This window comes from Idiotropiscis lumnitzeri, chromosome 19, assembly GCF_059441095.1.
Source record: "Idiotropiscis lumnitzeri isolate Australia: NSW breed Sydney's pygmy pipehorse chromosome 19, RoL_Ilum_1.0, whole genome shotgun sequence".
NCBI lineage: Eukaryota > Metazoa > Chordata > Actinopteri > Syngnathiformes > Syngnathidae > Idiotropiscis > Idiotropiscis lumnitzeri.
This window is the reverse complement of record NC_142409.1, coordinates 12,297,798-12,312,919: the sequence shown is the minus strand read 5'-3', so window position 1 is coordinate 12,312,919 and position 15,122 is coordinate 12,297,798. Positions and strand designations below refer to the sequence as shown.

The 15,122-nt window shown below is 48.3% G+C and overlaps 2 protein-coding genes across 4 annotated transcripts; both read left to right on the top strand.

Annotated features, from left to right (window-relative positions):
• The first annotated feature begins 86 nt into the window (after positions 1 to 86).
• On the top strand, positions 87 to 6,364 carry LOC148318640 (gamma-aminobutyric acid receptor subunit rho-3-like). 2 transcript variants are annotated; one of them, XM_088283558.1, is made up of 10 exons: positions 87 to 921; positions 1,043 to 1,155; positions 3,816 to 3,883; positions 4,260 to 4,483; positions 4,643 to 4,725; positions 4,866 to 5,003; positions 5,358 to 5,510; positions 5,681 to 5,742; positions 5,847 to 5,978; positions 6,075 to 6,364. In XM_088283558.1, exons 1-10 carry the CDS (start codon positions 785 to 787, stop codon positions 6,360 to 6,362), a joined length of 1,398 nt encoding a protein of 465 aa, XP_088139684.1. In that variant the 5' UTR covers positions 87 to 784; the 3' UTR covers positions 6,363 to 6,364. The 2 variants fall into 2 exon arrangements, with proteins under 2 accessions (XP_088139684.1, XP_088139685.1); XM_088283559.1 differs by having other exon boundaries at positions 5,681 to 5,761; positions 6,075 to 6,241.
• Positions 6,365 to 7,199: 835 nt separating this feature from the next.
• LOC148318639 (uncharacterized) lies at positions 7,200 to 14,511 on the top strand. 2 transcript variants are annotated; one of them, XM_088282489.1, is made up of 14 exons: positions 7,200 to 7,301; positions 8,585 to 11,069; positions 11,159 to 11,276; positions 11,777 to 11,881; positions 11,947 to 11,995; positions 12,407 to 12,543; positions 12,612 to 12,717; positions 12,790 to 12,898; positions 13,214 to 13,450; positions 13,515 to 13,591; positions 13,656 to 13,841; positions 13,904 to 13,973; positions 14,044 to 14,175; positions 14,241 to 14,511. In XM_088282489.1, the coding sequence occupies exons 2-14, from the start codon at positions 8,586 to 8,588 to the stop codon at positions 14,319 to 14,321; spliced, it is 3,891 nt and encodes a 1,296-aa protein (XP_088138615.1). In that variant the 5' UTR covers positions 7,200 to 7,301; position 8,585; the 3' UTR covers positions 14,322 to 14,511. The 2 variants fall into 2 exon arrangements, with proteins under 2 accessions (XP_088138615.1, XP_088138614.1); XM_088282488.1 differs by having other exon boundaries at positions 7,259 to 7,521.
• Positions 14,512 to 15,122: the final 611 nt, after the last annotated feature.

Sequence of the window (15,122 nt, the reverse complement as noted above, 5' to 3'; positions counted from 1 at the left end):
AAATTGAAAATCTGGATTATTTGCAGACAAAACATGGCATCACACCTACCTATCGACTGACACAACGAGTGTGTGTGTGTGTTGGATTATGTCTTTCCGCAGGTGTAATTTGAAGTGTGAGATGAGGCGGGATTAGGCGCAGTTTGTTGGGATTAGCGTGACAATTTGATTGCTTGATTGCATCTTCAACGTTTTGGATTCTTTGGTTTGGCCTCACGCACGCAGCTGTAGACACGCACACACCCAACACACACACGCACACACACACACTTGTCGCCATGTAGTGTATGGGCACGCACGCACAAAAATTGAAGGTGCAATCCCAACAGGTGCCTCATTTTTTTATGGAGCTGTGAGAAAATCCTGATTAGTACTGAGTGTGTGCGTGTCGGTTAGAGAAAGATTGCTGTCTGTGGATAAGAGGATTAGTGTGGAATTAGTGTCATTCCTCTATCGCCGGGAGAAATGGATTCATATCGATTTTAATCAGAGAGAGAGAGAGAGAGAGAGCGAGCGCGAGAACAATCGACAGATGAGGCAGGCTGGCAGACGGACGACGACTGATGTGAGCCCGGAAGGCAAACTTTCCCGGAGATGAAGGATGCTGCAGGAATAACACGAAGAAGAAGAAGAAAAAGAAGGACGACTTCCCGGGATGCTTCTGCAAGCGTTGCCGACCGCCCGCGAGATGATTGACGTCAGCGTCCGCTCTTAGTGGGCCCGACGGGAGACGTGGAGGTGTCCGCGGCGGTGGGGGTGGCGGCTGGTGATGATGCTGTGAAACATGAAGGTGGACGTGCTGACCTGCCTGACCGTAGCCGTGGCCAGCCTGGTCGCCATGGTGACCGGCGGACGCAGCTCCGGACGCAGGAGGCACAAGGAGGTCTTTCTCGGGGAAAACAGCAAGTTCAAATTTGGAGGGTGAGGGATGCAAACGGACACAATTCATGGCGTCATTGAAAACATTTTAAAGTTGTCTAAATGACAGCAATGCAAAAAAAAAAAACATTGTTCATTGTGTGTGTGTGTGTACTTTGGCCAGACGCATTGACTACAAATTGAAGAAGCAGGACAGCACCAAAACTCTGCTCATCAAAACTGAACAACTGCTGAGGATCGAGGAGCACGACTTCGCCATGAGACCGGGCTTTGGAGGTCACGCACACGCACACGCACACACGCACACACGCGCGACGTCGATGTTCAGGTTTTGTGCACTTGACCCATTTTTGCCGGTCAGTCCCCCGCCCTTCCGGCCTCGACCCTCTGGCCTTATTCATAAAAATTTTGGGCCCCTCCGACCGCTCCGAACTGCCCAGCTCTTTTTGGACAAAAGGAAATTGTATAGTTTGACTGCGAGGCTGAGTACCGTTGCAGCGAATTACTTCCGAAAGAGTGTTGGAATCAATTTCTCGTGTTTTTAGCACGACTTGGACGTCTCGCCAAGCGATTTGTCCTGAGCGATGACGCACGCGTTGGCGTGACGACGGCGATGTTGATGACGTTGAGGATGCTGCTTATGACAAGAACGCGACAGCAATGACAATGACACTTGACCCGATGATGTGATGAAGGGCACTGGGACGACTCGGCCAATCCGCAATCACTCAGCACATGACCCAAATACCAACAGGATTGCGTGTGTGTTATTGTAATATAACGAGCGTGTGCTGCTATTATGTGAGGTGGGGGCGGTGGCGTCTGGTGGAGGTCATGAGCAATAATCTGGATTATATTCCTGGTCTGGAGCAGATGGAAACAAAAGTATTGTCTGAAATGTTCCACACACGACAATAAGCACGATGAGGCACAGCGACTCTTTTGTTCAAAGACTTCAGAGTGAGACGGCACTCGCGAAGGCATCATAGCAAAAAAAGAAAACAAATAATTAAAAAAAGAAAAAGGTGTTTGAGTTTGAAAACAAACAAAGATGTCCTTAAAATGACACTCTGGATGTTCTCAGAATTGAAATTTACGTTCCTCCTGACCGCGTCCTCGGACAATATTTGAATGCAGGACCTGTCATTTGGTCACACACACACACACACACACACACACACTTTTCTTCATGTCACAAAAGCACTCACTTCCTGAAAGCACACCCAACATTTTATTGCATGTGCGTGCACGTGTGTGTGTTGTTGTTGTTGTTGTTGTTTGACTTCCTTAAAGTATTTGTTTGTTTAAAAGTGTATTCATTTGTGTGCGCACTTTCTGTCGTGCGTAGTGGACATGATCGTGTATAATTGTCGTGAAGTTATGAGTGTTTTTATGATGATAATATTTTTTCAATTATTATTGGGCCGTGTGTGTGTTTGTGTGAAGGAGTGTATTTGTGCATTTGTCACGAGTTGTCATCTCTTTGGTGACCATTCCACGCCTTTATGTCTGTTTGTTGTGTACGTTGATTTAAGCGCTTAGCCTTTGCGTGTCCTTTTGTATAATTATAGTGTGCGCGTGTGTTTGTGTTTGTGCGTGTGTGTGCATGCCACCGAAAACAAATGAGCCCTCCACCACCTCCGCTCCGCGTTGAGGACACTTGGTTCTCGCACACACGCACGCTCCGACTCCATCGCAAAACAAATCACTTGAGGGGATTTGAGCCTTTCATGCACCAGTGTCAAACCCAAGGCCCGGGGGCCAGATCTGGCCCGCAACCTCATTGTATGTAAATCTTGTGCGTCAACTTCCTGTTTCTAGCGCATTTTCTTCACTTTTAACAACATTGAGATATGAGAGATTGACATTTATTTGGTACCAATCCTCCCTTTTTAAAATATTCTAACGGCCCTCTGAGTGAAACCATAACTACGATGTGGCCCGTCCACCAAAACAAGTTAGACAACCTTGTTTTAAGGCTTCGGGAAAGTTGAACTTTGAAGAGGCACTCACGAGAACTGTTGATTGGTATGATGAGTAAAGAGTGTGTGTGTGTGTTTGCATTGTTTGTTGAGTCAATATGGATTGTGTAGGAGTGAGCCGCCGCCTTCTATTTCCTCACACCGTCTTCTCCCGCCGGCCCTGATGCAAAGAAAAAAAAAATCTCAAATGTCTTTTTGTCGAGCTCATCAAGTTAAAAAAGAAAATCCCGTGAGATGGAGAGACCGCCGTGGCCGAAAATTGTCACTTGCCACTCAATGGCAGCGTGAATGCTTGTCTGTCAACACTTTGAACAAATCGGTGACACTTGAGGTGATGCCAAGTCAGCAAACTTAAACTTCAAAAAAGCACCTCACGCTCACACACACACACACACACCGGGATTGGGGTGAGATGTGAGTCACCCTTCCGCTCACTTTTTCCCAGCACCGGCATCGGTTGTCACGGCGACGGCCTCTGTCGGAGCTCTGTGGAGCTTCATTAGATAAAGTGCTTATTGAGCTGCCGTCATGCTGACGCTCAGGTGGAATTAACACACTCTTTTATACACAATGGAACACACACACACACACACACACGGGCAGATGCGGTCAGTGAGCAAGCCAAACACCGGCGTATCCTAGACAGCCCGCAGACGTGGTCAAAAAAGCCTGATCATTACAATGTTGTTGTTTCATGACACCAACATGAGGCACACCTGCACACATGACCACAACATCACCGACAACAAGCATGTTGAGGACATTTTCACCGTGACCTCACATTCTTGGTGGCAGCAGACTTTCTTTGACTTTTTGTCAGTTTGGAAAATCTCAAATCGAAGACGTGACGTCCGGTTCAAGTCGACCGACGTTCCGAACAGTTTCTGTTCTCTTTGTAAACAGCTCGCATTGGCCGTTTTGGTACTGAAGTGGTTGAACCTTTTTGACTGGCAGGAGCGGCCATCCCCGTGGGCATCGACGTGCAGGTGGAGAGCATCGACAGCATCTCCGAGGTCAACATGGTGAGGCCGTTTCATCACTTTTTTAAAAAAAATTTCCACAAAAAAAAAAGATTTTTTTTCAAACAAAATGGACAGTTTGACAGCTAATTGCTGTCCTGCCCAGCTGAAAAATAAGCAAAGCTCATTTGTGTTTGTGAACATTACAGAATTGGGGCCCTAATTTCATAGTCAGGCGCACATTTTTATATTTTTGTGCCACGGCAGGGCTAGTTTACCATATTTCAGAATCTGGCACGCGCTGGGCATTCCGGCGGACAATTTGTATTGGCGAGGAATCAAGTGGGCTCACTCCCACAACGGCGCAAACGCCCATTTCTGAAGAGTACGCAAAATAGGGCCGCTGATGTCAAAGTCACGCAATCGCGTTTGTCGGCAGGACTTCACCATGACCTTGTACCTGCGTCACTACTGGAAGGACGAACGTCTGGCCTTCCCGTCGCGCAACAACCAGAGCAGGACGTTCGACTCGCGGTTGGTCAAGAAGATCTGGGTGCCGGACGTCTTCTTTGCGCACTCCAAGCGTTCCTTCATTCACGACACCACCATGGAGAACATCATGCTTCGCGTGTACCCGGACGGGAACATCCTCTACAGCGTCAGGTGGGCCGCCAGGATCGCATTTCAGCCACTTGATGTCGTTTGCGCTTTGTGAATAAAAAGCTGGCTGCTGCCAGGTTGCCGTGGCAACACCAGCAGAAAGGTCAGTCGGGGACAAGACGGATGCTGTCTGGCTGCTGAAGACTTTTGTGTTGCTTTCAGGGTCACCGTCACGTCTCTGTGCTCCATGGACTTCAGCAGCTTCCCGCTGGACACGCAGAACTGCTCGCTGGAACTGGAGAGCTGTGAGAAGCGCGCGCACACCCACGCATATTTACACGTTTTTACAAGTTAAAGCGTAGTCTGCCCCAGCAGTTGATCATTGATAAAGTTTGGTCTCCAAATCAAACGGAGTGACTTGGGAGGGGCTTTGTGCTGTCCTCAGATGCATACAACGAGAACGACCTGATGCTCTACTGGAAAAATGGCAACGACTCCCTGCGAACCGACGAGATTGTTTTGTCTCAGTTCTTCATCGAGCACTTTCACCCGTCCAGTGGCTTGGCCTTCTACAGCAGCACAGGTTTGACGAAGAAAGTGGCCATGTAGGACACGATGCATTTTTTCCCATAGCCTTGATTTCCAGCTTCATGTCTTCATGCCTAAGAGGGTGTGCACACTTGTGCAACCCCAACATTGTAGTTGTCTACTTTTACTTCCCTTCTAGAAAATATATTTGTTTTCAAATGAATTCTACAGGTCCACTTAACTGTGGGAAAAGTTTTTGAGTAACAAAAACGTTTCAGCAGGGGTGTGTATACTTTTTATAAGCTACTAGTGAGACAAAACCACAACGGGGCATATTGGGGCTAGTATTTGGCTCGCGGAGGTGACCAGTGGTGACGCTGTGTGTGCGTGTGTGTGTTGCGTGTGTCAGGTTGGTACAACCGGCTGTTCATCAATTTCATCCTGCGGCGGCACATCTTCTTCTTCATGCTGCAGACGTACTTCCCCACCATGCTGATGGTGGTCCTGTCCTGGGTCTCCTTCTGGATTGACCGCAGAGCCGTTCCGGCCCGCGTCTCTCTGGGTGCGCGCATACACACACACGTACACAACTAAAGCCTCTCGACCAGGGCAATGTTTGATTTTGAAAACAGAAGTCAGTAAACCGTGCGTTTAAGAGGATAAACAGAACTTTTGTTCATCCCATGTATGTTGAGGCACACGCATGTTCTGACCTTCCCTTGTCCCCTGCAGGTATGACTACCGTACTCACCATGTCCACCATCATCACTGGAGTGTCGTCCTCCATGCCTCAGGTAGCACCTGCATTCACCAGCTGAGTACTCACACTGGCTACTGAAGTACGAGTATTCTTACTTGTGGCAAAGACCGCGTCCTGATCGAACTCCGTTTCTTGCAGGTGTCGTACGTGAAGGCGGTGGACATCTACCTGTGGACCAGCTTCCTCTTTGTCTTCCTGTCTGTAATCGAGTACGCGGCGGTGAACTACTGCACCACCCTGGAGGAGATGAGGAAGATGAGGAGAGGAAAGGTGAGCAAACGGGGAAACAGCGCCCTCGAGTGGACCAGTAGCGCATTTCAACTCTTCTGAGAATAATTGCAAACTTGCTTTTGTACGTCTTCCCAGCTGCCGTCCACCTTTAACGCCAGCCAGGCCATGGCCTTCGACGGCTGCTTCCACGACAACGACATGGAGCTGACGCCGTTCCCTCGCACAGCTCAAGGTCTGGCCACCGACCCCCCGGCGGCCGCAGAGCCGCCCTCGGAGGGGACGCGCCTGCGCCGTCAACGCTCGGTGCGCGAGAACGTGGACCTCCTGGTGAGCAACAGCTACATGATCGACTCGTACTCCCGATTGGCCTTCCCGCTGTCCTACCTCCTCTTCAACACCATCTACTGGAGCCTCTACTCCTGAGACGTATGTGCCAGGGCCGGCGGGTCATCGCTCGGCGGTTTTATCGGCTCATATTCGCCCTTTGCAAAAATATTCATCATCTGTCTGAGTTTTGCCAATATATTCTTACTTTATTATGAAGTTCAGTGTTGGAGTCACCAAGAGCGATTGTTTGAGCTCAGCACTTCATGGTCAAGGAAATAGTGGAGTTAAAGGCATGTGAATGAAATGTAGACCATCACGCGTATGTTATGTTTTGACAGTAACATCATTCTTGATGTTGCTTAGGAATTGAATACATCTATGGTCCAAGTCTAAAGATAAAATCACTAAATGTTTTTTTTTCAGTTTTTTTAAATTTTTTATTTTGTTGTTTGTGTACTTGAAAATTCCTCTCTGGGCGCGAAGTCAAAGTAAAACAGTCAAATGTTCTGCCTGTAATTCACATTTAACATTATTCCTTTTACATGTTTTTAATTAATTGTCCAATTGATAGTTTATCAGATATTTTTCCTGACAACTCTCAGAATCCGCAGTCGCCTCAAATCCATTTGGATCAGGTTCAGCTGTGTGCACAGTGATTTTTTTTGGGGGGGGGTTGTTTGTTTTTTTAAGTACGTACATGAATGTTTGAAAACAAACAGTTCTGAAAGTAATATATCTGCAATATATTGGATTAAAAAAAACCTTACTGTAACATACACACTTGAGTGTTGTTGTTTTTTTACATAGACGAGTAGTGGGAATATGCGTAAAAAAAAATTCAACGTGAAACTCATTTTTGGGTCCCTATTTGAATATTTTCATTTACTTTGCGTCTGTCACGTTAAGCAGGAAGTGCGCTGTTGCCGTAGCAACTCCAGACCTCTACTGCGCAGGCGCGACAACAAGCCCTAAATCACTCGAGGAAAGCGCGGGTTCTCTCAGTGATGGCCAATTAGCTCAGCATGCCCACTTGAAGTAAGTTCCTCCTTCGACAAAGGAACTGCTGTACCACTTTCCTTCTTTGTCCACACAAATGAAAATGTTGTATTTAGTTAAAGTTGAAATTTGAGTTTGTGTGTAGCGAACGCAACCGCTTTAGTTGGATGGAATTCCAGAGCGAGCAAACGTCTTCGTTAGCACGCTAGCTAGCTAGCCCACCAGCAAGGCTAACAAGCTAGGCTAACACGTTGAGCAGGTGAGCTCTTAAATTGGAAAGGTTTTTTTTTTTTAATTTTATCCTTAATCCTGCAAGTTTGTCATCTTTATGTTTTTTTAAGATTAGTTCTAGGTTTTTACTGATCGTTCATTTGTAACACAATTTGAGACTTAATTTTCAGATATGATAATGCAAAATTTTCTTTGAATGCTGTTTGTTTTGTAGTCCTACAAAAAAACAAGATTGATTATACACGATATAAACATGTAATGTAGTACAATGAAGTGATTGACAGTACGTTTGAAGCATAGTCCAAATATAAACAGTCGTACAAAAATACTAAAGCCCGTGATGAAGCACATGGAGCTAAGTGCTGTTGGTTCAGAACAAGAGGGGGTTGGTCAGTATATGCAGAGGCAGCTGGAGGAAAATGTTTTCTCAACCTGATGACTATAATCCGAATGTTCCTATAGTGACTCCTAAAGGGGAGCAAACGGTCTGCATGATGAATGGCAGGAATCATTTCTGATCTCTATTGCACTTGGTGAACATATCTGCAATAGCAGGAATTGTGTAAAGTGACATACGCAGATCACAAAAACAGTGGGGAAATTTCAGGATGAGCATGAAATGCACTTTAACCCTCACAGGTGAACTTAATTTGACCTCTAAAGTTTTTGCCCACGTGGGGTTACTTTCATCTTGCAGTGGCATAGGAGTAATGTTCCTGTTCCTTCGGGGAGGGGCAAAAGCGGCAAGGGACGAGTTGTTGGGAGTGAAAGAGAACGAGACAGCGGGAGAGGACGAGAGTTGAATAGTGGGATGAGTGGGAGGGGGAGTCCCGCACTGTGATTGGGGGCCACTGGACCATGTGCTGACCCGGCTCACTGTAGCCTCTCAGGGTCACACACACACACACACACACACAGTTGAGTGGCAGGGACATCTGAACCCCTTCACATGTGCTATTCTGGGTAAGGGAGGGGGTTAGAGGGTTGGCCGGTGGGGAGTAGAAGCACTTGTCCTTTCCGCATGTGAGTAAGCCCATGCGAGGAACTTCTCATTTCCGTGTGTTCTTGCATTAAATTGTACCCTCTGGCAGGATGGGCTGCTGCTTCAGCAAGGAGGCCGGACCAGACCAGGCCAGCGAGAAAAGCAGCTTACTGCAGTCCCCCCACCCGGACCGCATCCATGACAGTGTGGACCAAGTGAGGCACCAGGCCGTGGCCGTGGCCCAACATGTTTGTCTACAAGAAGAAGAAGAAGACTCTGGATCGGACCACGGGGAAGCTCATCCCGGACTTGACGGCAAAGTCCGGATGGTCGACAGCGAGAACAATGTCCAAGCTCGGAGCTCTCACAAGGAGGAGTCAGCTATTCTTATCCCGGCCGGCGCAAGCGTTGTTGCGGACTCGGCGGCAGGCATGACCCGCTCCCCCTCTCACAGCTGTGAGCCGGCCCCCTATATGGAAGTGCTCTCCCAGAGTCTGGCCCGACAGAACATTGCGGAAAACGCCGCACGCCGAGCCCTGTGGTTCACGCAAAACCTTGAGGGTCACAAGCTCCTCCACACAGAAGATTGTAGGTCCAGTTCCACTTGCGACAGGGTGTCACATGACCCAAAGTTGTCATCCGTCTCGGGTCTGGATCACGTTTCCCTCATAAGTGAGGACTGTATTTTCGCAACAACACTGGGTCAGGACTTCCAAACGAGGACTCAAAAGTTCTACAGCATCTGCTCCATCGACACAAACGACCTTGACCACGACAGCCACGGCCAGGTCCAAGCATCGGGAACATGTACCGGTCCCAGCCCGTCGCAAGCGGAATCACCTCGTGTTCTTGTATCTCCGCAGCTGCTCGACCAGCCCTTGCACCAAGTACCTCTGACTGGCGCTTCAGAAACAATCCCGGACCTTCAAGTTAACCTGCAGATGGTGAGGGAAATGCCTGAAGGCGACGTGCCAATGTTGACAAAATCAGAAAATGACCCGTGTGTGCAGACATGTGACCAGATGACATTGACTGAGCAGAGTGTGTCTTCCGAGGTCCAAACCTCAAAGGAAACATCTGACAACTTTCAGCAGAACCAAATCGACCACATCCAACATCCACAACCGGCTCAAGAAAGTCACAAAGAAGTCCCTTATTCACATCTGGAACCTGACGTCACGGAAGAGCACTTGAAGGAAGAAGATAAACATTTACTGAAGAGAAACAATAAAGTCCTAGCGAGTCAAAGTGAGGAAGACGAGCTCAGCCACATCATCAACGCGACTTTCGCTCAAGTGTCCCCTCCCTCCATCCTCTTAACTGCGCCAAATCAATGCCAAAGCGGAGAAGTTCCTCGACTGGATGACGGTGATTCGTTTGCGCAGGCAGGTGAAAACCAGATGACACTCACGGAGCTCGGTGCATCTTCGGAGTTCCAAATCTTAGAGGATACGTTTGCCAACTTGCAGGAGATTCAACAAGACCAGGTCCAGCATTCACAACCAGCTCGCGAAAGTCCCAAAGATGTGCATTCCTTTACGCAACCGGACGTCACCGAGCAACAAAATGAGCAAGAAGATAAATGTTCACAACAGAGACGAGATGGTGTCCCCGCAAATAAAAGTGAGGAAGAAAAAGAGGTCATCGACAGAAACATTCCACCATCGGCGGGCGAAAGTCTCAAAGAAGTCTCTGATTCCCATCTGAGCTGCAGTCCTGAATCGAACGTCACGAAGCAGGACGACGAGGAAGAAGACTCATGTTCGCTGCAGAGATCAGAAGAAGACGAGCCAATCCGCAGCGATGTGTCTTCTACCCGCGTCCTCTCAACCTCGCCCCACCAGTGTGGAAATGCTGAAGTTTCAGAACCACTTGATGAAGACATGAGCGTGAAAGTCACTTCACGGGTTTTCTCTGAGCAGGACGCAAGTTCGGAAAGGTGTCACGAGTCCGACTTCAAGGTGGCGCAGATGAACCGAAATTGTCTTGATTCAATTTCTTCATCAGTTGAGAAAACAAGCAGCGCCGACCTGGAATCTCCACAGGAAGTGCGTGAGGAAGACGTAGAGACAGCAGAGAGTCTACGTGATCCTCCACAACCACCAAATGGACCTCTATGTGATGAAGAGGAAACGGGGCCCTTGCCTCCGGAGGAGCGTCCAAAAACTCTCATGTGTGTTTCTTCCGACGTCGAAATGGTCACCGCGTGCCGTCCGGACGAGATTTCATGTCAGCTGCAGGACCTCGGTGTCCAGGTGGAGTTGGACCAGCTGGATGTTCACGCGCTAACGCCATCCTACGAGATCCACTTCCTGGGTCAGGAGGCGCCCGCCGAGGAGGGCGAGGGCGGCATGCGCGAGTTGGTGTCCGAGCTGCTGGGAGAGGACGCCGACGGCTCCGCGGGCCCCCGGGATCACCGGACCTGGATCGGGCCCACTGTAGAGGACGGCTGCCCGGCCTGGCTGCAGGGGGCGCCGCAGAGCTGCGATGAGATGGCCGGAGAACTGCAGTCCATCGCGGTTCTGCTGAGAGCGTTCCCGTACAATAGCGTCATGCCTCCCGTCCCGTGCGAGTGGGTCTGGCACGCTCACAACGTAAGTGTTGCGCCTTCTCTTTCGTGCTTTTTGTCACCATCCAGTGAGATGATGACGTTGAAGCGGCGTGTTTGCGCTTCTTTCGGCAGCCCGAATCTTTGCAGAGCCTCAACCCTGATGCTGAGGTGTGGACGGGATGCGACGACAACTTTTCACAGGCGCAGCAGCCTTGGCTTCACCTTCCCAACGAGCAGATGGACCTGCAAAGTGAGCTTCTTTCAACTTCTTGTACTTTTAACTGAGAGAGTTAATCTCAAGACAGGCGAAAATAAACGGCGACATAAAGTAAGGTGAATGTTTTGACAGACTTTCACTTCAACATCTTGAAAGTATTCCGTGATTTTACCTCACAAACAGGAATGCGCTCTTCAGAATGGTTGTTGCTCTTTGTTGTTGTCGAATTAGAATTGGCCTTTATTTTCTCTTTTTTTTTTTTTCCGGTCCCTCACATGAAAGAAATTGCGGCTGTTATCTCTGGCAAAGTTACTTTATTTTTTTCATTTTTTTTTGCTTTGTGATGATTTGTTCTGTGTTGAATCGTCCAATCGGTGTTTTTCCTACAATCTCTTGAAGAACTCTTTCTTGAAGAAAGAGAAAGTTCAGATGATTTTTACCCCAAGTTGAATAATGCAGACTTCAAATCTCATTTTGTCCTGTTGATTTAATTACATCTGGTGACGCTGACATGCTGCGTGGCTGGCGTGAAGATCACGGACTGCACATGGAGCTGGCCCACATGAGCGTGGGCGAGCCTGAGGTTGAAGACCGACCCCAAGCAGCCGAAAACCACATCGAACCCGAACTAGACTCAGGTATCCCCAACATGTTGCGCTCCAGTTTGTGGCCTGAGCTCACGGCTTTGTGTCTGTCCTTTTAGGTAAGCTGATGGAACAGCTGAGGTCCGTGCTGGAATTCTGTCTGAGTAGGTAAGAACATTTCTCCTCGATGAGACACAAAGCAGTCATAGAAAATTGCGTCACGCTTTTGGGACCTGGTGGAAACGTCCCGGGATGTTTTTCATTTATTTTTGCTTTAATTACAAATAGTTTGCGATTCATTGATTTGATCTATTCCACTTTGTTAGTTTCTTTAAATAGTTGCAGATTTGAATAGTTTTCCACAGAAATCGGACGATCACGATTGTTTGCCGATCGCTGTGATCGCCGCTAATTCCATCGTATCTGTAAAGAACAAAGTGTTTGAGGATTACTATAGAAGTGGATGCAAGAAAATGATCGATGTTTGTTTGATCTAAATAAGATTAAGTGTCTCAAACCTCAAACTTCTCTTCTTGAATCAAGTCAGTGTTGAGATGTTTTGTGTGCGTTTGTCGCCAGGGAGCACCTGGCCAGCGATTTGTACCTCCAGTCGCAGATGGATGACGAGCAGTACGTTTCCATAGCGACGCTGGCCGACCTCCACGCCGTCAAGCGCCTCGGCGCCAACTTGCAACTCGTCACGGACGCGGTTAAAAGTCAGTGTTGATGACGTCATCGTGTCCTTCCAAACGTGAGCCACTGAGACGGTCTTTTTGCTCCTCAGCTGTGCCGCAGGTTCAGATGTCGCCTTGCGGCCACAAAGTGCGAGCCAACCACGGCCAATATGTCCTCATCCTGCGAGAGATCCACAGCAGTACGCCTCGCGAGGAAAGACCTGCCTGACTTCATCCTCAACCTTCTGTGTTCCGCTCATTTAATAGTGGTGATTTTGTCACACAGGACGTGGAAGCGCTCTTCAGTGACGAGAAGCTGCCCAAGTTCCTCAGCTGCGACTTTGTGAGCAGCGACAACTGGTTCATCACCTTCCCATCGGAGGCCGACGCCTACCAGGTGATTGACAGACGTCATGACACGGCCGGTTTGTTCTTGATCATCTGGGGATGAAATATAAGGAAGTGGGATAATAGCCATCCATATACTCAGGGTCGTGCTTTGATTAGTGAAAAATGGATTTGTTTTTGAGGATGACCCTAAAATGTTTTTGAAATGCCCAAAGATGCCACAAGATGGTGCGAAAGATTTTTAAAAAAAAAAACAGAATACAAACCATCTGGATGTTACGTGTGCGAAACCACAGATGGTCTTCTTCCCTGTCCCTAATGAAGTGGCCATCCAGTGCTAACTAAATTTTGTGCGCGTCCTCAGGCCTACAATTACCTCCGAGACGAAGTTCGGCTTTTCCAAGGGAAGCCCATCAAGGTGCGGATGAAAGCCAAATCAACGGCCTTCACGCTCCGCACGCCTGTAAACGGCTTCGGCCCCACCCGGCCCAACATGCTGGCCGATCACCTGGCGTCTTATTTGCCCCCGGACGCGTACCAGCAACTTTACGATTTCACCTACCCCACGTGGTCCGATTCGGGCTATTCGGACTGCGCTGAGGTGAGTCGTCTTGTCAAAGCTTTCCTCCTCACGCCGCTGAGAACTTTTCTGCTTTTTGTCACAGCCGCCTGAGCTCGGCGGCGCCCCGAATGGCTTCCCGGCAGCCCCTTACTTCCAAGCTCGCGGCCCACGTAGAAAAAGGTACAGCAAGGAAATTCACCTCATCACGCGCTTGTCGTCGTTAATTATGGTTGCCGGCACGCAGGAGCGGCGTCAGGACATTAGGATCGCATCATATCAGGAATCAAAAGGATTTTGCCTTCCCGACGAGGAAACCTTCAGAGGAGAGCGGCGCCTCCTCGAGGCCGGCTCGGGGGTGGTCCCACTCAAGAGGCGGCAGGCCTCATCACAGCCGCCGTGCCAACGGGGCGCCACCTTCAGTGGGGGGAAGGTAAAAAAAACAAAAACTTTTCGGGGTGGGTGCGAGTGTGACGTCACTGCCTTGATCTGCAGGTCAGTAAATCATGATCAGAGAAGGAGAGAAAAGCTGTTGTCCGCTCTCAAGACATCTGGAGTCCATCATGTAAGTTGGACCGGACTCTTTCTGACTTTGTTTGCGTTACACCTTTGATATTTTGCGTACATTTGTGTAGAAAAATCCTTCAAGCCCTCGCCAGTCGTCTTCCATCGAGCTCGGAGACGCCAACTTTCCTCCCCTCGCCGCGAAGAAGACGCCTGAACCGGCTGAACCGCCGTCCGCCTCTGCCAATGACATCACCAGTGAGGTAATGCATCAAAATGTGAAGTTGTGATTATTGGCCAGGTGTGACTCTGACTTGTGATTGAGCAGGTCCCGCAGAAGCTGAGCTACGCTGCCATCTGCCAGAAAGCTTCTGCTGCCAGATCGGCGCCTTCTGTTGAAGAGAAGTAGATGGAGGGAAACACTTTAAGTGTAATGTTAACGTGCACCTGGTGGAAATGTCTTCATGTCGTATTTTTTTTTTTTCCTTCTCAGTGCTGGTTTGTGTATCCTGCACTTACGGCTCTTTTTACGAGCTTTGCTCACGAACATTCTGTTGCCCGTGTGAGTGAGATTTCCCACAAAGTCAGATCCTGATTTTTTTGTTAGTTTTTTTTTCTGCATGCATTTTATCGCTTTTAATTTCATTTGGTGCCACTTTTCAAGGGTGGGCATGATTGAACTTCAGTTCTTGAAATATTGTCAGTTGAATTTAAGCAGTTACAAGATGCAAAAAAATATTGTTTTTAATCGTGAAGTCCGTATGGACAAGAAAATATTGAAAAGGCTGGTGAGTGAAGTTTTTGTGATATTTGAATGTTCCGTTGAGGTTGTAATCATTTGAGTCCTCATCAAAGAAGTGCTGGATTCCTCGCAGCTGTTTTGTTTTGACTGTTGTGTTGAAGATTTTACACATCAACAAGGTGCGATGTCTGTCTGTAAAGTTGTAAATAATTTTGAGAAATATTAAACAAACGCCTTTTTGACTAGAACACGTGTGGCTTTTCCGTGCGGCTGCTGATGTCTTAAAATGTCGATTGTTTTTATTTGGGTCACTGTTGCAGTGTGACTTTGTGTCCAGTAGGTGGCAGGTGAGTTCCATCCCAAGCATGACCAGAAATGAGGACGTTTGAGGTTGGTGTAAACAACCTTCTGTCATGAAAAACATCAGCAATATGACACGTGACAGCTTGAGACATATGCGATTATTCA

Excerpts from the sequence above, each read along its gene's own strand:
- LOC148318640 (XM_088283558.1), top strand. The coding sequence starts at position 785 with ATGAAGGTGGACGTGCTGACCTGCCTGACCGTAGCCGTGGCCAGCCTG. Across the intron at positions 5,004-5,357 it reads GGCCTTCTACAGCAGCACAG|GTTGGTACAACCGGCTGTTC; the intron begins GTTTGACGAAGA and ends TGCGTGTGTCAG. Across the intron at positions 5,743-5,846 it reads TGTCGTCCTCCATGCCTCAG|GTGTCGTACGTGAAGGCGGT; the intron begins GTAGCACCTGCA and ends CGTTTCTTGCAG.
- LOC148318639 (XM_088282489.1), top strand. The coding sequence starts at position 8,586 with ATGGGCTGCTGCTTCAGCAAGGAGGCCGGACCAGACCAGGCCAGCGAG. Across the intron at positions 11,277-11,776 it reads CGAGCAGATGGACCTGCAAA|ATCACGGACTGCACATGGAG; the intron begins GTGAGCTTCTTT and ends GCTGGCGTGAAG. Across the intron at positions 12,544-12,611 it reads CGTCACGGACGCGGTTAAAA|CTGTGCCGCAGGTTCAGATG; the intron begins GTCAGTGTTGAT and ends TTTGCTCCTCAG.